At 35.5% G+C, this 23035-nt stretch overlaps 1 protein-coding gene across 4 annotated transcripts in view; it reads left to right on the top strand.

Moving 5' to 3' along the window:
* CCDC171 (coiled-coil domain containing 171) overlaps window positions 1-23035 on the top strand; it is a 292691-nt gene that overhangs the window by 40730 nt on the left and 228926 nt on the right. For all 4 annotated transcript variants that reach the window (XM_044265626.1, XM_044265625.1, XM_044265624.1 and 1 more), the window contains one exon: window positions 7014-7160. In XM_044265626.1, the coding sequence (XP_044121561.1) occupies window positions 7014-7160 (147 nt within the window). The remainder of the gene's footprint in view (window positions 1-7013; window positions 7161-23035) is intronic.

The raw sequence follows: 23035 nt of genomic DNA, 5'->3' as shown, positions 1-23035 counted from the left end.
TTTAAGTGTCTAGTGATAAAGGGATGGCAGAGTCTTTAATGGCAAAACTCATGAGGAATGTAGACTGAAAATAACAACATACACTGAAGAGGAGGGAGAGTGGGGACGCAGTAAAGAAGGTATCAGGGCAGGCTTAGGCACCAGTAGGTCAGATGTTAGGAAGTGGAGGGCAAGGTGTGGAAGAATGACCCCATAGACACAGTTGCGATCTAGGGACAGCTTGGACGAAGCTCCACTGGGAAGGAAGTATTTCAGAAGTTTGCGTGAAATGGTCTAGAGCGGCAAGGAGCATTTCTTTGCAGTTACCTAGGAAACTGCCCACTTGTGCCCTGTATAAGCGAGCGGCATAGACAGTGACTCAGGCGCTGGGTATACTGCCTTGTTTCCAATCAGGAAATAGCTTTATAGTCAGTTCATAAAATGACTATATATTGTGCTCACTGTAAAAAATGCCCTCATTTAGAGAAACTTAAAAGCAAAAGTGAAGGTCCTATGACTTCGCCTCGAATCCCACTCCTTATCTAAGGGGATATAAACATTTATCACTGTATTACATAAACGGAATTCTATTTCTCAGTGTGTTTGGTGTTCATCTTTTGACATCCTTGTATTATTCTTGTAGGGTTTGCATGGTTTTCTGCCATATGGTCGTTCCCAATATGTATTGAGCAATCCCTTATTGAAAGACATTTTATTTCCTTCAAAAATTTTTTGCTCTAATCGAGATTTGGGGTGCCTGTCTGGCTCAGTTCATAGGGCATGTGATTCTTGGCCTTGGGGTTGTGGGTTCATGCCCCGTGTCATGCGTAGAGCTTACTTTATAAATTCTTAAAATATTTTATACTTTATACCTTGTACTTTATACTTTATTACTTTATAAATTCTTAAAAAGATTTTATTTATATATTTGAGAGAGAGAGAGACAGAGAGCATGAGAGGGAGAGAGAGCAAGCACGAGCAGGGGGAAGTGCAGAGAGAGAGGAAGAAGTCGATTCCCCACTGAGCAGGAAACCTGATGCAGGGCTGTATCCTAGGACCCCAGGATCATAACCTAATCCAAAGGCAGACATCTAACCAACTGAGCCACCCAAGAACCCCGAGCTTACTTTAAAAAAGAGAAACAACAACAACAACAACAACAAAAGCCCCAAACAAAACGGAAGAAACGATTCACTAACATTCCTGGCCATATCTTTGAGCTGTAGGACAAGTGATTGAACTGTGTAAATGCCTAAACGTATCACTGCTTAATGTGCAAGCTTATGGATTTATCATGATCGGTACTGCACAAAGTTAGTACCATTTTACACTTTGTGGCTGCAAACACTATTTCTTTTTGTAGAACTGTGCTGGCTTGGGGGATTTCAGGAGATAAGCATGTACTAGGTTGGGGTGGTAACTAGCTAAATTGATATATTTTGTGAGGTAAGGAGGAGGACTACTTTAGCTCTGATAGGTTTCTAACCATACTTTTGTAATTCTTCAGACCTAAAAACTGTATTTTGGAGACTGAGAAATGTTGTTTATATGAGTACATATAAAAAATTATAGTTTGGGGGCTATGTTTCTGAAACCTGTGGACAGAAAGCAAGTTTATTTTCTAGTAGCGCAAGGTGGTTTCCTGTGATGGTAAGTCAGTTCAAAGCCTCATTTTAAAATATTTTAAGTTCAACACCTCCCTCTAGTGGATAAAAGAAAAACTCCTTCAATTTCCATTGTCCTTAATGATTGTGTTACACATCCACACACATCGTACTTAACTTTTTCACTGTCAGGATCCTGGTAGCTTTTTGTTTTATTACAAAATAAATTCTGTGACAAAATTTCTAAACCTTTATTTTCAAGGAGAGAAGTTATTCTTGATATATAACTGCATGAACTATTTTATAACTCTTTTGGAATTTTCTTGTATGCTATTTATAAAGCACCCCAGTCTTGGATTGTGTTGATAAAACCATAAACTTAAAACGAATATTTCAACATACAAAAAATAGCAGGGGTTAATATAACCAGTACCCAGCATAACATACCATATCATTAAATACTAATATTTACCATCAAGTTCATGTTTGTCGTATCTGTTTCAGAATTAAAAACAGACAAGCAATAAATTGTTACATTATTAAGACTGACTATTCTGAATTACTTCATTATCCCACCATCACCCTAGTCACAAAAGATACCAGTATTCTGAAGTTAGTGTTTAGTATTCTGTCTGTATACATTGACAGTGTATCCAATTATTTTGTTATTTTTTGTGTTTTAAAAATATACATAGATTATTGGAAGATATGAATCTTTGTCCAGCTTATTGTTCTCACTTGTGTTTTTGAGAATTACCCAAATTAATAAACTGGCTCTGTTTCATTCCATTTAACTGATATGTAGCATTTTATCCTATGCATATCTGACAATTAATTTCCATTACTGGATTGATTGAGATTTAAATTCTTCCCAGCTTTTAATTATCACATACCATGCTTTCACAAATATCAAATATTTTTGTTTATGTGGGTATGTAGTTTGTGTATATGCAATTACTTGAAGGCAAAATATATGCCAAGTTGTTCTCCCATGTGGTTGTACCAATTCAAAAGAAGAGTTCCTCTTCCCTACAGTCTCTTGAATATTTGGTATTTTTCAGGTCTAGTTTCCTTTGCAATAGGAAGTGTGTGAGATTGTTTCTCATTCTTGCTTAAATTTCTTTCCCTGACATTGAGCATGTTATAGTTATTGGTCATTCATGTTTCTTCTTTTGTGAACTGCCAGTTTATAAGTTTTCTCTTTTTCCTTTTGGATTGTTTGTATATTTTTATTGATTTATAGGAGTTTTTAATCTATTTGGTTGCTAATCCTTGCCTCATTATATCCCCAGGATAAATGTGGAGACAATTATGTTGTATTCGATGCACAGTTTTAAATGTTAGTATAGTTGAATTTATTGGTCTTTTTCTTTATTAATAGTGTTTTTATGTCTTCAGTAACCTAAAGTCATAAAGAGAGTATGCATTTTTTCTATATATAGTATGGGAAGGTCTAATTTTATTTTATTTTTTCCAAAGGATAACCAAATGCCCCGTATCAGTTATTCAACTGTCTGTTTTGTCACCACTCACTGATTTATAGTGTTGTTCTCTCATCTGTCAAGTTCCTTTCCATCTAGGGTTTGGTTTCTGAGTGCTGTGTTCTGTTTCACTTGTCTATTTATGAATCAGAGGTAGTCTTGGTATCTGCCAAGACAAGTTCCCCTCTCCATATTCTTTTTTTTTTTTCTCTTTTAACAGATTTTACTTATTTATTTGACAGAGACACAGCGAGAGAGAGAACACCAAGCAGGGAGAGTGGGAGAGGGAGAAGTAGACCTCCTGCTGAGCAGGCAGCCTGATACGGCTCCATCCCAGGACCCCGGGATCATGACCCCAGCTGAAGGCAGCTGCCTAACGACTGAACCATCTAGGCACACTGCCCAGTCCCCCCATCTTTTTAACATTTGTTTTTTAATGAGAGAGGAGAGTTATTCTTAACCTTTTAATCTTCCATATAAGTTTGGGTTTAGTTTGTAATATTCCACCCAAACTTGGTGAAATTTTGATTGGAATTGGGTTGGATTTTAAGGTCAGTTTGGCATAAAGTTGACATCCTTAATTTCTTCTTTTTTCCATCCTTTTATATTTTTGTTCTGTTTCCTGAGAGATTTCTTCAATTTCATGTTGTAACTTTTCTACTGAATTTTCATTTCTTCTTTTGGGTTATTAACTTTCCCGTGCTCTTGCTTGTTCTTGGACTATACTTTCCTTATAGTAGGCTCTTTCTTGTCACATAGTTACACGTGTTTTTTTCCTTGAGATGAAAACTTTAAAGATTTTTTCCCTTAGCCAACTTCCAAATATACAATACAGTATTTATTGTTAACTAAAGTCGCCAGCTTGTACTTAACATCCCCAGAACTTACTATCTTATAGCTTTTGACTACCTTTACTTATTTCTCTTTTTCCCCGCCCTCCAGCTCTGGCAGTCACCAGTCTGATCTCTGTTTCTGTTGAGTTTGGTTCCTTTCGATTCCACGTGTCAGTGAGATTACACAGTTTTTACCTTTTCTTCTCTGATTTATTTCGCTTAGCTTAATGCCCTCAGGATGCATCAGTGTTGTCACAGATGGCAGGATTTCCTTCCTTTTTATGGCCGAATAATATTCCTCTATGTATATGTGTGTGTGGCTGTGTAACATTTTGTTTATCCATTCATCTGTTAATGGACACTTAGGTTGTCATATCTTGACTATTGTATTGAGAATACTGATTTTCAAGGCTATTAGGAGCTGGTGGAAAGGGGCATGGATTTGGGGCAAGCTAAAATGCTACAAAGCTCACCATTCTTACAGAGATTCAGCTGATTTTTTTGAATAAGTGCTTATTGATAAGATTATTGCAAGCCTATGGTTAATTTCAAGTCATAAAAAATTTGATTTTGGCTTTTTTTTTTTTTTTTTTTTTTTTTGCCAGTGTTCTTGCTGCTTTTATGGAGGGAAGAATTTTTGGCAGTCCTTACTTTGCCATTCTGAAATTGCTTCTGTTCTCTGAAGATATTTTGAAGGTTTATTCTCTCTCTCTCTGTTTTTTTTTTTAATATTTTATTTTTTTATTTGACAGAGAGTGCACACGAGTGGGAGGGACAGAGGGAGAGGGAGGGAAAATCCCAACCAGACCTTGCACCAAGCCTGGAGCCCAACATGGGGCTGATCCCAGGACCCCAAGACCACAACCCCAGCTGAAACCAAGAGTTAGATGCACAACCAACTGTGCCACCCAGGTGTCCCTTCTAAGGGAAAACTTATTTTATTTTTAAAAATTTTTATTTATTTGTTTATTTGAAAGAGAGAGAGAGATCACAAGTAGGCAGAGAGGCAGAGAGAGAAAGGGGGAAGCAGGCTCCCTGCTGAGCAGAGAGACCGATGTGGGACTCGATCCCAGGACCCTGAGATCATGACCTGAGCTGAAGGCAGTGGCTTAACCAACTGAGCCACCCAGGTGCCCCTAGAATGGAAAAATTTTGATAACATATCAAACTGATAAATCTTGATGCTAAATTGACAAGGTTACAGAGCCTACTTCTCCCTCTGCTGCTCCCCCTGCTTGTGCTCTCTCCCTCTATCTGCAAATAATTAAATAAAATCTTTTTTAAAAATTAAAATAAATTATATGCCCTCTTGACTGCCACATCATCTCTAACTTTCTATCATCCACCCAAAGTACTATGTATATTTTTAAATGAATAAACAGTAATTTACAAGAGTTCATGGACAGTCAGCTACATAGTGGTAATCTCATGAGTGAGGGGGTATGGAGAGAAGGAATTACGTGAGGTTTTTGTTCTTCATCCTTTGACTGTGGACGGTACTGTCCAGTGCTGTCCAAGTTAGAGTCTTTTATAGAGAATTGTATTTGGTGCTTGGGACATTCTCAGATCTTCTGATGATACCTTTTGAATGGCTGGCAGTACGTGAAACCATTTTGGATCCGTATGTGCATGTCTGTCCCGGAATAAGATTGTGTTGGTGAAGGAAGGTAAGAAAGGAGCTTGTCTCAGAGACCTAAGTGGGAACGATGAATGTAAACACTGACCTGTGGAAAATACATGGATATGCGTGTTAACTTCCTGTTTGAACTTTCATAACATTCAACTCTGATTCCTGAGTTTAGTTGGAAAAGATTGAGAGATTTCAGTAGAACAATACCTGATGTTATCTTCCTTCCAATAATACAGCAAAGATTTGAAAACTTGGAAACTGAAAGAAATGAAACACAGCCATCTAGTGGATGCAACTTGAAGAACTATAACCATAGTTAAAGTACCAAGAGCTCACATAAAAACCTCTTAAGGGCCATTATCAGGCATTCAAGCTAATCACTTCTCCTCACACAAAGGAGCAATGTACATCTGTATTACAAAATATTTAAAAATTTTAATGAGCAGGGAAAACATTATAAATGGCATTTGGACTACAGCATTATGTAAATACCCTCAGAGGTCAATTGAACTAGCATAACGTTACAGTATGTTTTATACATTTTGAACCGTAACATGTGTTAACCAGAGCTCTAAAATGCAAAACTCCCATAATTCTTTTTTAAAAATTTTATTTTTAAGTAATCTTTGCATTCAGCCTGGGGCTCAAACTCACGACCCTGAGATTAAGAGTTGATGTTGTACCAACTGAACCAGCCAGATGCCCCCAAATTATAAAACTCCAGTCGTGCTTTTTTGAATATGTGTATATTCTGAAACATTGCTGGAATATCTAGATCTCTTTTGCCTGTGAGAGAAAGTGTCTATAAGATCCTTGAACAACATGGGTTTGAACTGTATAAGTCCGTGGATTTTTTTCAATGAATATGTAGGAAGACTTTTTAGAGATTTTGGACAATCTGAAAAAACTTGGAGATGAACTGTGTAGCCTAGAAATACTGAAAAAAATTAAGAAAAAGTTAAGTATTATAAGAATACAATACATAAGGGGCGCCTGGGTGGCTCAGTGGGTTAAGCCGCTGCCTTCGGCTCAGGTTATGATCTCAGAGTCCTGGGATCGAGTCCCGCATCGGGCTCTCTGCTCAGCAGGGAGCTGCTTCCCTCTCTCTCTCTCTGCCTGCCTCTCTGCCTACTTGTGATTTCTCTCTGTCAAATAAATAAATAAAAAATCTTAAAAAAAAAAAGAATACAATACATAATACATATAAACATAGAAAATACGGGTTAATTGACTGTGTTATCAGTAAGGCTTCCTATCAACAGTAGGCTATTGGTAGCCAAGTTTTTGGGGAGCCAAAAGTTATTTACAGATTTTTTGACTGCTCATGAGTGGGTGTCCCTAATCCTCATATTGTTCAAGAGTTAACTGTATAAATTAACCTATTTTTGTGGTTGAAGCACAGGTTTACTCACTATCTTCTATGAAATATGTTTTTGTCATTGTTGGCTTATAAACTGTATTGATGCAGAAACGAATTACTTTCCAGGAGCAAGATAATGCTGTACAAAATATGCACAAGAAGGTAGAAAAATTAGAAACTGAGCACATGGACTGCTCTGATCTTCTGCGGCGACAAACAAGTGAACTCGAATTTAGCACTCAACGAGAAGAACGTCTTAGAAAAGAATTTGAGGTATATTTTCTCATTCTTTTAAAACATATATGTGTTTTCCAGTCAGTAATTTAAAAAGTCAGAAAAAGTTTTACTCTATTATCAAATATAAAACTTTTTTTTCAGCATTTATTTGTATTGAATGTCTGGCTTCTTTGAAAACTTTGTATTTGAGTAAATTATATTTTGCCCCTAATTTTTAAAATCTATCCATTTTTAACAGTTAATTCCCATGGAATATTTGGAAAGTTTGAAGGTAATTGTTTACATGATAAGATTGAGGAAGCAACTCAGGAAAGGATTTTGTACACATAATATTAAATTCTAATTTTGTAGATTGGATCATATACTAGATGCATGGTTTTGTGGAATGCATTTCAGGTGAGACTTTAGATGGAAAAGAAGCATCAAGTTACAAATGAAAGTTATGATTTTGATGAGAGAATGATATAATCACTTTAATTTTGAGAGAAATCTGTTTGTTAATTCTTTTTAAACTTTCCTTTTGTTTATGGGAAATTAAGTATTTCAATAGGTAAAGAAGTTTTGTCTTAGACATAATTTATAATTGTAATTAGGTAAATAAACATTTATAAGGAGAATTCAGTGATAAAATCCAGAGCTAATCCAGTTAAATTCACTGCTGTCATTTAACATTGTTCTGGAAGTTTTAGCCAGAGAAGTAGATGATGGCAGAGCAGCAATAAGAAGTACAGTTGTTGGAAAGAAGGAGGCATGACTCTTATTTTTGAAAGATGCACTTCTACTGTGAATAGTCAAGAAAATCAACTTAGAATTATTGACACTGGTAAGAACATTCAGTAAGGAGGCCAGGAAGAAAAGAAAAGTAACAATTTTATTTACATTCTTATATTCCAGCAATAGTCAGAGAATAAAACATGTGAAAAATTTTCTTCACCACCGTGACAAGAATAGGAATATAATTAACTACCAACACATTGAAAAGTTACCAGATTTAACTGAGAGTCTTCAAAGAAAATGGTGAGACATTTTGGAGACACTCAGCACTAGAAAGATATGAATCCTTCCTAGATTGTATTATGGGTTAAAATATTACCAATAAAAAACTCAGTGGAATTATTTTGGGAATAAAGATTCAGATATTAATGTGAAAGACTAAAGAGCTACTACACAAGGGTCTCTCATACATTTTTAGAAAGATTTTATTTGGGGCACCTAGATGGCTCAGTTGTTCAGTGTCTGCCTTCGGCTCAGGTCATGATCCCAGGGTCCTGGGATGGAGTCCCATGTCGGGCTCCCTGCTCAGCGGGAAGCCTGCTTCTCCCTCTCCCACTCCCCCTGCTTGTGTTCTCTCTCTCACTCTCCCTCTATGTCAAATAAATAAAATCTTAAAAAATATTTTATTTATTTGAGGGAGAGAGAGAGAGAGAGAGCGAGTGCGAGCACCTGAGAACGGGGAGGGGCAGAGGGAGAGGCAGAGAATCTCAAGCAGAGTCTGCTCTTTGCATAACTCCAATGTTGGTCTCCATCCCACAACCCTGAGATCATGACCAGAGCTGAAACCAAGAGTTTGACACTTAACCAACTGGGCTACCCAGGCGTCCCTAGAATATTTTAAGAGAAATGAGCAGAGACTTACTATATCAGAGGTTAATAACTATTATAAAGCCTTAGTAATTTATCAGTGGTGGTTTTTTCCTTGTATGCAACAGAAACCAACTTTGGCTAACTTCAGTAGGGAATTACTGGAGGAATATGGGAATCACATTTGCGATTAGGTTGAAAGTTGGGGAATCAGGCTCAGAAATGAATCCCAGAGCATCCCCAGAGGTCTTGGGAACGTAAATGATGGAGGAAGTTAGGGTGAATTGATATCAGTAATTTTAATTTTATTTGTTTACCAGTAACAGTTGGTATCATTCTTTTTGTCACTTTAGGATTCAAATCCCAAAGAGAAAATATTCGATTGGAAGAGGTAGTTTGCCCCAAATAAATCTCTCAATTCTGCTAAAATTAAAGCCCCTTCAAAAGAAATTTTTTCTTTTTTTAAAAAATTAATCTTTTATTTTTTAATTAACATATAATATATTATTAGCCCCAGGGGTACAGGTCTGTGAATCGCCAGGTTTACACACTTCACAGCATTCACCATAGCACATACCCTCCCCAATGTCCATAACCCCTCCTCTCTTTCCCTCCCCCACAATCCTCAATTTGTTTTGTGAAATTAAGAGTCTCTTATAGTTTGTCTCCCTCCCAATCCCATCTTGTTTCATTTATTCTTTTCCTATCCCCATACCCCCCACGTTGCCTCTCTCGTTCCTCAAATCAGGGAGATCACTGATAATTGTCTTTCTCTGATTGACTTATTTCACTCAGCATAATACCCTCTAGTTCCATCCATGTCATTGTAAATGGCAAGATTTCATTTCAAAAGAAATTTTTATAAAGAAAATTCAGTTTCTGGTACCAAAAGAAGGGGAAAAGAGATTGTTGAGTGGCCAAAAAGTACAGTAACTCTAAGACCAGATTTTTAATGGCACAGATTGAAAGGCCATAGTAGACTTGTAGAATATATATAAAATCTAGTATATGAAGATACCACTTTAAGGGCGCCTGGGTGGCTCAGTGGGTTAAGCCGCTGCCTTCGGCTCAGGTCATGATCTCAGGGTCCTGGGATCGAGTCCCGCATCGGGCTCTCTGCTCGGCAGGGAGCCTGCTTCCCTCTCTCTCTCTCTGCCTGCCTCTCCATCTACTTGTGATTTCTCTCTGTCAAATAAATAAATAAAATCTTTAAAATAAATAAATAAATAAATAAATAAATAAATAAATAAATGGATGAGGATAGGAAAGATTATTCAATCATCTTGAAACATGGTTAACTATTTAACTATTTGGTTAACTATTTAACTAAAATAAAATTAGATTCCCAGCTTACATCATATTGTAAAATAAATTCCATTTGGATTAAAAAGAGTAAAAATATTAAAAGCTGACAAAGAAGAAAAAAAAACTTGTGTTTTTTGCTCTCTGAGTCTAGTATGACTTATTATTAATCATAAAAACAGAGGAGCAAAATCAACAGATTTTTGCTGAGTTATTCTCTTGTGTAGTTTTTTTCCTCAGGGCTTTTGCTGTTCTTTCTCTCTGGCTTTTATTATTCAAGTGTCAGATCAACTGGATTGATGCTTTACTAGGAGAAATTAAAGTCATATATATGTAAATTCTCCACTTCAAATAAAATAAGACAAACACATGAGAAAAATATTTACAGCAAAAGGTAGATCTATCTCTGTCTCTACATCTCTTTGTCCAAATTCCCCCCACTATTTGGTAAGAAAAAGGAGAAAACCTTTATGAAAAAAAATCTACCAAGGACTTTAAAGAAGATGTGAAAGATGTTCAGATATATAGCAAACATACGAAAAATGCTTGCCATCAGAAAGGCTGTAACAGTCATGATACCAAGACTGAAGAAAAGGTAGCAGCACCCAGTGTCAGTGAGGGAGCCATTCAAAGTTCCTGGGTCTTGCTGCTGAGAGGGCAAATGGATAAAGCCTTCCAGGAGCTGTGTTTGGCAAATTTATGTGGTCTTCATCAGAAAATCATCACACCCTTTGAGGCCTCCGGCTCATGGCTCAGCCATCACCTGGGACTTCATTGTCCTCCGCTGGATCTTAATATGTGAAGCCCTTACCTTCCTCATTCCCCGGCTCTTCTGTTGCTGTTGAGAGGCCTAATGTTATTCTGGTTTGCGTTTCTTTGATGGTGATCTTCCTCCCTCATTCTTGTCATCTCTGTAAGTTTTCTTGGTCCTCTGTTCTTTTCAAACTTTTTTTTTTTAATGGAAAGTTTTAAACAAACGTATTTTAAAATGAGCAGAATAGTATAATGAACCTAATGTATATCAGTGGTGGTTTTTTCCTTGTTGCAACAGAAACCAACTTTGGCTAACTTCAGTAGGGAATTACTGGAGGAATATGGGAATCACATTTGCGATTAGGTTGAAAGTTGGGGAATCAGGCTCAGAAATGAATCCCAGAGCATCCCCAGATGTCTTGGGAACGGAAATGATGGAGTCATCACCAGCTTCAACAATGATCTATATATGGCCAATATTTTATCATTTATGTCCCCACTCACTTTCCCCCCTCCCATATTATAGTGAAGTGAATCCCAGTCACAGTATTTTACTATAAATATTTATTACAATTTAAAAAAAATGAGGGGTCTTTATTTAGAGTCACATTTTCAATATTAAAACTAAGTTAACAGGAACATCACTTAATATAATCAAATATCCAGGCTTTATTCAAATTTCAGATTGTTCCACAATTTGATATAAATGGTATAAATGTGTGTAAATGCAGTTTGAGTCAGAATTCCAGTTACACATTACAATTGGTTGATATTTTTTTTCTCTCTCTTTTAAAGAAGATTTTATTTATTTATTTGAGAGAGAGAGATTGCATGCGTGAGCAGGGAGAGGGACAGAGGAGGAGGGAGAGAGAGAAAGAGAGCACACTCCATACTGAGCTCTGAGCCCTACACGGGACTCTATCTCATGATCCTGAGATCACGACACCAAGATCACCACAAGAGCTGAAAACAAGAGTCTGTTGCTCAAACTACTGAGCCGCCCAGGCACTCTGGTTGATATGTCTCTTAAATCTCTTTTAATGTACAGATTCTTTGTCTATAGCTCTCTTTTTTCCTTATATTTGTGAGGACACCAAATTATTTGTGCCATAGAGTTCCCACTGACTCTGCAATTGCAGGACATCAAATATAAATAATGTTTCTTTGTATAGATCTTTTTAAATTCATGGTGACCATTTTAGTTAGGAAATGCATGCCCTTCGTTTGGAGGAATTTTCTTGTGTTATTCTCTTGTGTAATTTTTTTCTTCAGGGCTTTCGTTGTTCTTTCTCTCTGGCTTTTATTATTCAAGTATCAGATCAACAGGATTGATGGTTTCCTTCTTTTGCCTTTCTGTTGTCTTTCTCTTTTGTCTTTTTGTTGTGGCTTCTTGGGACATTTCTTGACTTTCTAATCTTCTTTTTTTTTTTTTAAAAGATTTTATTTATTTATTTATTTGACAGAGAGAGATCACAAGTAGGCAGAGAGGCAGGCAGAGAGAGGAGGAAGCAGGCTCCCTGCTGAGCAGAGAGCCCGATGCGGAACTCGATCCCAGGACCCTGAGATCATGACCTGAGCCGAAGGCAGCGGCTTAACCCACTGAGCCACCCAGGCGCCCTGACTTTCTAATCTTCTTATTGAATATTTTCCTTTTCATTTTTAATTTCTGAGAGCTCTTGTTCTCTGTATTTTTTTTTTTAATAGCATCCTGTTCCTATGACTACTATATTCATTTGTTTGTTCAGTAAGTATTTATGGAGAATATTAGGCACACTTTTTGGTGCTTGAGGCATTAGCAGTGAACAAAACAAAGTCTCTTCCCTCTTGAAGCTGATGCTCTAGTTAGGGAGAATCACACATTAAATGAAACAAAGCATGATAAGCCTTATGGAGAGTAATAAAGCAGACTAGGGTTGGGGTGCTTGGGTGGCTCAGTCCATTGCTTGCCTGGCTCTTGGTTTCAGCTCAGGTCATGAACTCAAGGTCGTGAGATCGAGCCTTGTAGGGCTCCATGTTCAGCCTAGAGTCTGCTTGTGATTCTCTCCCTCTCTATTTGTCCCTCCCTCCAACTCTCTCTCAAATAAATAAATAACTCCTAAAAAATAAAGCAGACTAGGGGAAGTAATGAGTGATGAGACAGGTGGGTTACCCTTTTGTTAGTGGTCATAGAGGGCTGACTTGATAAGATGGCATTTGAATAGAGACCCAGAGAAAGAAAGGGACAGCCATGTGGATATCTGGAGGAAGAACATTTTGGGTAGAAGCTATAGAAAGTGCAAAGGCCATGAGATGTGAGGGTGCTTGGAAGGTTTGAGGAATAGCAAGTAGGGCATTGTGACTGAAATGGAAAGGCTAGTAGGATAGACAGAATGGTAGGCAGATTTTACAGTCTTGATGATCTTCTATAATTCATTGTAAGAACTTTGAGTGGGATGAAAGCCATTGGAAGGTTTTGAATGGAGGCCTGACATGCTTCCTGTTTTTTTGTTTTAAAAACATCGTTCTGTATATTCTTTGGAGAATAGATTGTAAGAGACCATTTGGGAGACTATGATATTTACCTTGATGAGATATATAGTGTAGAGGAGTTTGAATTTGTATGTATTTTGGAAGATAGAACCAATAGAATTTGCAGATCAATTGGACCTGGCTTGTGAGAAAAAAGGAGGCAGTAAAGGATAACGCCAAAGATTTTGCCATGAGCAAATGGGTGAATGGCATTGCCATTTACTCAACTGGCAAAGAAGGCAAGTGGCATAGATTTGGGAGAAGTCAGGAATTTGCTTTAGGTATGATACATTGGCATGCCTGGTAGCCATTCACATGGAGATGTGGAATAGACAGTTGAACACGAGTATGGGGCTTCAGGAAGCATTACTGTAGGATGATAGGGATATTTATATATTTCATTGCACAGTTTTGAGTGTCATAATCTGTAGGTCTTCTCTGCGTTTCTGTAGTTTCTGCAGAGTGCTCTGCTATTTTGTCTTTGGTGGTTATAACATGGAAGAAGGACATGGAGAAAGAATCTGCATATCATACTATTCGGGACCCAGACTTTCCCCTCGTTTCAGCCTTGTGTACCCCTCACCCCCCACCCCTCTCTGTGTATCCCTGTGTGCAGCCTCTGGTTCAGATTCACATCTTCCAGATAATAAACCTCCAGTTTGTGTAGTGGTTAAGAAAGGGTTGTTGTTTGGCTGCTTGGTGTGGAGGTGGGCATCTGGAGGTTAAACTTCTCATACTGATGGTATTAAAATATCTTTATTAAGATATAATTTACATGCTGTAAATTTACCCATTTATAGTGTATAAGTCAGTGATTTTTAGTGTACTCATAGAGTTGTGCAACCATCACCACAATCAATTTTAGGACATTTTTATCACCTCAGGAAAAAACCCCATCCCATTAGCCGTAACTCTCCTGTTCCCCCATTTCTCTCAGCCGTAAACAACTGCTAATCTGCTTTCTGCCTCTATAGGTTTGCCTATCCTGAACATTTCCTATTAATGTAATCATACAACGTGTGAGCTTTGTGGTTGACTTTTTTCAGTTAGCATGTTTCCAAGATATCCCTGTTGTATCTGGTATCAGGACTTCATTCCTTTTTATTACTGAATAATATTCTGCTGTATTATACACCACATTTTGTGTGTCCATTTCTCAGTTGATAGGCATTTGTGTTATTTTCACTTTTCAGCTATTATGAATAATGCCTCTGAACATTCGTATATGGGTTTTCGTGTGAACATGTTTTCAGTTCTCTTGGGTCTATACCTAGGAGCAGAATTGCTGGGTCATGTGGTAATCCTGTGTGCAATTTTTTGAGGAACTCTCGGACTATTTTAGACAGTGGTGCACTGTTTTACATTTCACCAGCAATGCATGAGGGTTCCAATTTCTCCAGGTCCTCACCAATACTTGTTACAATCAGTTTTTTCAATGATAGCCTCCCTAGTTGGTATATAATGGTATGTCATTTTGGTCTTGGCTTTCATTTCTCTAATGACTAGTGATGTTGAATACCATTTCATATGCTTATTGGCCATTTGTATGTTATTGGAGAAATACATATTATGATTCACTGTCCATTTTAATGGGTTAATTGTACCATGTGAATGTAAGATGTTAATAATAGGGGAAACTTGGTGTGGGGTGTATAGGAACTCTTCATAATAATGCCAAGCATGAACTTGGCAAAGGTAAAATGACTCACACTCTTAAAATACATGGCCTAATTTTATGTAAAGTCAGAGAAAAAATAAAAGACTAGATTATATTCTACATAATATTTTTAGTTTATTTATCACTTGTGATGAACCTTTTTTTAGGCCAATAAATTTAGGAATGTATCATCATTTAAAAATATTATGTGGTGAGGTGCTTGGACTCTTGATTTCAACTCAGGTCATGATTTCAGCATCTTGAGATCGAGCCCTGCATCAGGCTCCACTCTGGACATGGAGCCTGCTTGAGATTCTCCCCCCCCCCACCCCTCTTCTTTGCTTGGGCACATATGTGAGCATATGTTACTCTGTCTCTTAAAAAAAAATGTTGTACATGGATGGCCCATTAAAACCTTAGAATAAAGTCCAAATATACTTAGAATTAAAAACCTCATTTAGAAGTCATTTTTAGGATGCTATGGCAACCTTATGATCATCACTAAACACATTTTAATTCCTTACAGGTTTGAAGAAATACTAGGTAACAGTGATTACTTTTTCATTGATAAAATTTTTATTAAGCCAGTTTTGACTGAATTGAGGAAATGTCTAATGTCTAAACTTTAGGATTTATTTTTGGATAACTCAATATTGATTTTTTTTCTTTGTAAAATATTTGCCCCAATTTCTCTTCTTATTGATTGATGTTATAAACATCAAATTATTTTAGACTAGTTTTACTTTGTGGTTCTTCTTAGCTGTTCTGTAATTACTTTTGGTAATACTGGGTCTCTGCTTTTAGAGAATTTGAAGCTTTGAAAGGTAGTCTAGGTAGACTCAATTTTTATTCTATTTATAGGAATTTTATAAGTGGACTTGTATAGTCCTCTGACTCATTTATAATTCATCATATGTAGACATCTTTCAAAATTTTGCTTTTTTTTTTTTTTTTTTTGCATGCCTGGGTGGCTCAGTTAGTTAAGTGTCTGCCTTCGGCTTAAGTCATGATCCCAAGGTCCTGGGATCGAGTCCTGCATCAGGTGCTTTGCTCAATGGGGAGCCTGTTTCTTCCTCTGCCTGCTGCTCCCCCTGCTTGTGCTCTCTCTCTCTGACAAGTAAACAGAATCTTAAAAAATTTTTTGCTTTATAGTTAAGTGAATGTATCTTGTCTTGGCTCTTGGCTGGATGATGACACAGTGAAAGAGAAGATAAAGAGGATTTTATGCTAGTTTTGCATTTAGTTGTGGAAGCATTAACTACTACTAATTCTAGGGACTTAAGTAACTGTCAGTGGTATTCTTAAAAAAAGACTTGCTATAAGATACATGAAATGTAAGGATTAATATAAAATAAATGAGATAATAATGTTAGTAAGGATAATAGAGGAAAACTTTTAATGTTTTAATTTAATAGAACACATTATTTAATGTCAGTAATATCAGAGTAAAGCAACTAGCATAATAGACATGTAGCCCAATCAATGTTTTAAATTTTAGTGAAGCTTTTTAACAGTTGCATTTCATGAAATGGATTTCTTAATGTGCCTGGAGTTTGTGTGTGTGTGTGTGTGTGTATAGTATAAGATATATAAATATATAATATATAAAAATATATAAACATACAAATATATATTTTAATAAACATATAAATAATTTTTATAAATAAGTATTTATAAATATATATATAAAATTTATATAATAAATATATGTAAATACACATATAAACATATATATAAATATATATGATTTGTATTTTTAAAAATCTGATAAACTGTATACCATTGTGTGGCTTAATCATCTTAACACAGATCAATGGTTTCTGAGATTTAAAAAAAGAAAGCAAACTCCCAATCCAATTTTATAAAAATGGTGCTGGATACCACAGAACCAAGGGAAAAGTGAGCTGGAAAAAGAAATATCTGTGGCTTTTATAAACCTCTTTACAACTAGGGGAGGGTTTTTTTTTTTTTTTTTATCATGGGAAATAAGCTTAACTCAATAAGAAAAGAGAAAAGAGAAGATGCAAACCTAATAGTAAGGACTGAGGAATCTTGCGAAGATTACAGTGGAGAGAGGACTGGCTGCAAATAAATTCTGAATTGCTTCTGTCAGTCATGTTATGTATTACAGTAACGAAAGCAGGGTAGAATGTAGCTTTTTCCTCTGTACGTAGACTATACTCAAGTGAAAAAGGAAAAGAAAAATGACTCATGTTTCCTATTGTTTGTGAAGCCAGCCTCATCTGATTTCACTTGTTCAAGCCACCATGTGTTTGTAGGAATTATTTTTCAACACCTATTTGTGTCGATTACTACTTACCAAATGGGTAAATGATGAAATCACCTGGGTTATAAAGTTGTGCTTAGAAGTATTAGACATTTTTGTATTTATGTTTATAACAGACTTTAAAATAGGGAGTTTATTAAAAAATTTGTTAAATACTGAAGTTTTTGTTGCCAGGAGAGCTAAAGACAATTTTTAGAGAGGCTAAATTGATTTATGGCGAGGATTTGTGTCCTGTAAATTCTGAAATTTCCTATTTTCATTTTTTATGGTTCCTTTTATTATACCCAATAGTAATAAAAGCTCTTTTTTTCCATTACACTGTTTTACAGTCTGGGTGATAGACTTCATTATTCATTCCTGGTAAATAAAAATTCACTGTATTTTCCAGTTTATACCTCTAGTCAGGTTGTCTTAGATGTCTGTTCTGAAACTGTTAAAGCCTTGATTGTTGCTGCCCTCACTGAATAGCTTTGAGGTTAACTGCAAAGTCAACCACAGCTGAGATGATGGGCATGGGCCGCTCTAAATATTGGTACATTTTACTATTTCTTGAAACTGCTGTGTAGTTTTATTTATTTTTAAATTAAAATACATCCAACATGGGGCTTGAATTCAGTGTCCCAAGATCAAGAGTTGCTGCCTTGCTGACTGAGCCAACCAGCTGCCCCCAGGATAATAAATCATAAAGGACTCATAGATTTTCTTTGCTACTGTCTTTCAATACATGACTCAGTTTAAGTGATGTGATATTATGGTGCTTCTCTATTCCAGATACTTGTCAGATACTTTGAGACTTTGACCCTTTAAGATTTTTTTTTTGGTTCTATAATAAAAAATACTTTGGGATCTTCACTTTACAGTCTTGAAATACAATGGCTGCTCTTTATTCCCCCCACACAGGTAGGAATAAGTATTGTAATTAATTGTTAACAAACATAATAAATTATTTACAGTCACTTATAGCAAAATATACTTACTATTAAATTTTAACAATCAGTCTGTGATGATTCAGTTCCTTAGAATTACCTTTCTGAGGGTGGATTATTACTATATTGGTTACTGTGAAAGTGTCCATTGATGGGAAATATCAGGTGATAAAATCTGGAAAAACAGTTAAATAAACAGCCACTTTCTATTTATACAGCTGTTGATATTCTGCGGTAAACTTTGCACAGCTGTTTTGGAAACAGTGCTATGTAACACACTACTGAGAAATCTCTAGGATGCACTTCTGTGATATTTCCTCCCCTGTTTTTCTTGTGCGTTTTAGCGGACGAAATTTGGTGTATTCAAGTTTTGCTGCTTGACCGATTCCTTTAAGTTCACTTATATCCTCTGAGCTAGATCTGTTCTGTTTTGAGGAGGAAATAATGTAGTTGGAGGTGTTCTTTGGCCCAGTCCTTCAGCAGCATACACATCTGTTTTCATAACTTTTGTGAAACTTTTGGAACAGGCCCGTGGAAGCCAGGGGAGCAGATGTGGTGTGAGGAACAAACGAGGTCTGGATATGTTTTGTTAGTTCTGCTGCTGAATCAGATTGGCAGCTTATACCCTGTGTTATGATAAAATAACGAGTAACAAAGGGTGGAACAGGAGACATCCTTCTGTAAATTACTTTCTTCAAAGAATAAATGCCCCCTTTCTTAAATGGAGTAGATTATCTAATTGGGCTTAGCATGATTTAATGAGATATAAATCATGAAATAAAAAAATTGGATGAACATATAGTATTTACTGAAATAAAAATCTCTTGGCAATATTTTGCAGTAGGAAAGGGGATGAAAATCAGCTAATAAATGATAAAATATGTGCTCATTTTGTGTTACACAAAGAACTCCCTTGTTCATAATGTTGGGGAACAGATATAATATAGTATAATATTTGTATTCCAAGCAAACCTGTATATACTTAAATTAACCTGTGGTATATATGAATTTGTGTTGGATTTTGTATTTTAACCTGAATCCCATTATGATTTCTGCCCTTGCTTTGTTGGTTACAGTATGATTGGATACTAATGAGACAATTTATGATTCCACTGGCTCTCTTAGGCAGTACTACTGAAAAAAACATTTTTTGTGTGAACACTTTGATGTTCCTCTAGCACCCTCTGCTGGATATAAGAATTAATTCACCAGGCTAGAAGATTAAAAAAATATTTATTAGGAGGGCTTTAATTTAATTATGTCTCTCAACAAAGCCCATTCTTGGAAGGAGTTTGTTTAAAGATTTGAAAATTTTGTTGTTGACTTTACTGATTAATCAATGGCTTTAGTAATAATAGTTTATAAAGTTGTTTTCTTCTGGACATTACATGCAAAGCAGGAAGGTATGAAAATAAAGATGTGATCTCTGGTTTATTATTTTAACCCATTTAGTTTTGGCCTAGGGAAAGAATAACAGAACCTCTTCTTGACTTTTGAAGTGAAAATCAGATAAATAATATGACATAACATACACATAAGAGATGAAAAGAAGACTTGAATTGTTGAATCTTTTATCAAGGAATGACAATATTCTGTATTTTAATAAAATGTAAGACTATTATTTTGATAAGAGAAGCTTTATGCATATGCTTTTTGGAATCTGAAAAGAAAATGAACATTGTTAGACTAGTTTCTTCCCTATATTTGTCTTTCTTAACTTTTTGCTTGTTCTGATTTTTTATTCTCCATGCCTACAGGCTATTTTCTTATCACTGGTTAGGCTTCTTTTGACTTACAGAGTCTAAGGCAAGCATACTGAGAAGTCATTTTTAATTTTTTGAGATCAGGGACTTCATTTTGTAGGGTTTACATTAAAAAAGTTTGTTTTAAAGTAGTATTGGGCCTACCTAGAGTAATGCTCATTTTAATCTGGCTAAACATAATAATTTTTGTTCTAACATAGGTACCATATTTTAGACCTAAAATCAATAGGGATCCCTTATTCTACGGACTCGAAGTCAGCATTTAGAGGGCATTATCAAGAAGCTTGATTTAGGTGGCTGTCACTACTTTGACATTTTTCTTCTTACACTCAGGATTCTTTTATCTTTTATTGAAATATATTTCACACATCATAACATTCATCCTATTAAAGTATACACTTGAGTAGTTTTTAGTATATTCACAAAGTTATGCAACTATTCCCACTATCTAATTCCAGAATATTCTCATCACCCCAGTAAGAAACTCCGTGTTGGTTAGCAGTCACTGCTCATTCCTCCCTCCCACCCTGGCTGCTGGCAACCACTTAACACACTTTCTATCCCTATGGTTTTGCCTGTTTTGGACATTTCATATAAATGAAGTCATACAATAATACTTGGTCTTTTGTGTCTAGTTTCACTTAACATATATCTTCAAGGCTCATCTATGTCGTAGCATTTATTGGTACTTTTTTTTTCCTGCTGAATACATTCCACTGTAGGAATATACCATATTTTGTCCAGTTGATGGACATTTTGGTTTTTTCTACCTTTTGGCTATTATGAAAAATGCTCATATGAACATTTGTGTATAAGTCTTTATTTGAACATGTTATTATTTTGCTGGAATATATACCCAGGAGTGGAAATGCATGGTCATATGGTAATTGTTTAATTTTTTAAGAAACCGACAAACTGTTTTCCATAGTGGTGGCACCAATTTACATTCCCACCAGTAATGTAGGAGGTTTCCAATTTCTCTACATCCTCACCAATGCTTATTACTTTCCATTTTTTAAAATTAAAAAAACACTAGCCTAGTGTGTGTGAAGATATATCTCTTTGTGGTTTGGGTGTGCATTTCTCTGATAGCTAATAATGTTATCCATCATTTCATATAATTATTGGCTATTTTTGTATCTTCTTTGGAGAAATGTCTATTCAAGCCCTTAACTAATTTATTTATTTACTTGTTTATTTATCTGAGAGAGAGAGTGAGTGAGAGGAGGGACGGGGGGAAGCAGACACTTAACTGACTGTGCCACCAGGTGTCTCTACTCATTTTTTTAAAAAATTGAATTATTTATATTTTTATTGTAGGAGTTTGTATATTCTGCATACTAGACTCTTATCAGATATATGATTATCTTCTCCTGTCCTCTAGGTTGCCTTTCACTTTTTGATTAAGTTCTTTGATGCTCAAAATTTAAAATTTAGATGAAGTCTAATTTATCTATTTTTTTTTCTTTTGTTGCTCATGCTTTTGGTGTCATATTTCAGAATCTGTTGCCAAATCCGAGATCATGAATTCTGTTTTCTTCTAAGAGTTTTATGGTTTTTAGCTTTTATATTTAGGCCATTGATCCTTTTGAATTCATATTACTATATGTTGTGATGGAGGCTTACAAATTTATTTTTTTGCTTGTGTATATCCCATTGTCTCAGCACTGCTTAATGAAAGAATGGTTCTTTCTCATTGAATGGTCATGGCTCTCTTGTCAAAAATCTATTGACCATTGACACATGGGCTTATTTCTGGACTCCCAGTTCTTTTCTATGGATCTATATGTGTGTCCTTCTGCCAGTTCCACAGTTTTTTGATCATTGTAGCTTTGCAGTAGTATTGAAATCAAGAAATGTGAGTCTTCCGACTTTGTTCTTCCTTTTCAAGATGATCATGTTAACTTTCTGAGAAGTGCTTTAGTAAAATTATTTGGCTTTAATCCTGTGTTTTTCACACACTTATAATGATGAAATGGCCTTTTCATTTCATAGCTAATCATATCCCATGGGACTCATATTTGGTATGAAACATGTTTTGAGAAAGTAGAGGTGAGTATGAAGGGAATATTTGCTTTGATTATCTTAATATTTAATGATATAGGTAGGAATTGATTGATTTAAACTCCCAGCTTCCCACTGACTTTTTCTGCTTAGGCATAAATTGCTTAATTCATTCTAACGATTTTTTGTCATCAAAATAGAATTTTGTTAGGTAAATAATGATACCAGCACCATACTTTCCCACCATACTTCCTTTGTTTTTGTTTTTGTTTAAAAATTTTTTCAGTATGGAAAATTTCAATCATGCATGAAAGTAGAGAGAATACCAAAATGAGCTGCATGTGCCAGCTTTAACAATGATCAACTAATGGCCAATATTATTTCATGAATATCAACTTCCTCTTGTAATGCCCACCTTGATTATTTTAAAGCAAATCCAGATATCATATAATTTCATCCATGAACATTGTAATATATATTTCAAAAGGTAAGAGTTTAAAAAAATACCAATTAAAAAAAATTTTTTTTTAAAGTAAGTTTTATGCCCAATGTGGGGCTGAACTCATGACCTTGAGATCAAGAGTTATATTATCTACCAACTGAGACAGCCAAACACCTCAATACCAATTATAATTATACCTAAAAAAGTAGTAATAACTCCTTAGTTTTAAATTTTTCATTACAACATTTTTTGAATCTCGAGTTATAATATTTGATAATATATGAATATTTACCAGTTTCATCTTTCAGTGGAATGCCTGTTATTTCAAAATACTCTTAGTATAGGATATAAATGTCAGATTTTACCTTTAAAGATGTTATACTCTACTAACTTAAAATATGAATTTATAGTTTTGGATTTAGACCCAAAAGATCACATTTAGACTTACTGCTTTGTTTGCCTTCCAGAAAAAAAGTCTGGGTAGTAACTCATTAAGAATGAATTAACTCATTAACAAATATGATTGACAGGGTTGCAAAATCTAAGTAAAGCAAATAAGTCAGTGTAAAAAATATTTTGTGAATTTCATATTTTAAAACACAGAGTGATTGAATCCTGAAGCAAAATTGCTTCTTGACTATGAAGGCCATTAGTGGCAAGAGGTATCTACAAAGGTCTCTAGAGAAGA

The sequence above is a fragment of the Neovison vison genome, chromosome 9 (genome assembly GCF_020171115.1).
Source record: "Neovison vison isolate M4711 chromosome 9, ASM_NN_V1, whole genome shotgun sequence".
NCBI classification, from domain to species: domain Eukaryota; kingdom Metazoa; phylum Chordata; class Mammalia; order Carnivora; family Mustelidae; genus Neogale; species Neogale vison.
The sequence above is the reverse complement of the archived record's forward strand: the minus strand, read 5'-3'. Positions and strand labels throughout refer to the sequence as shown.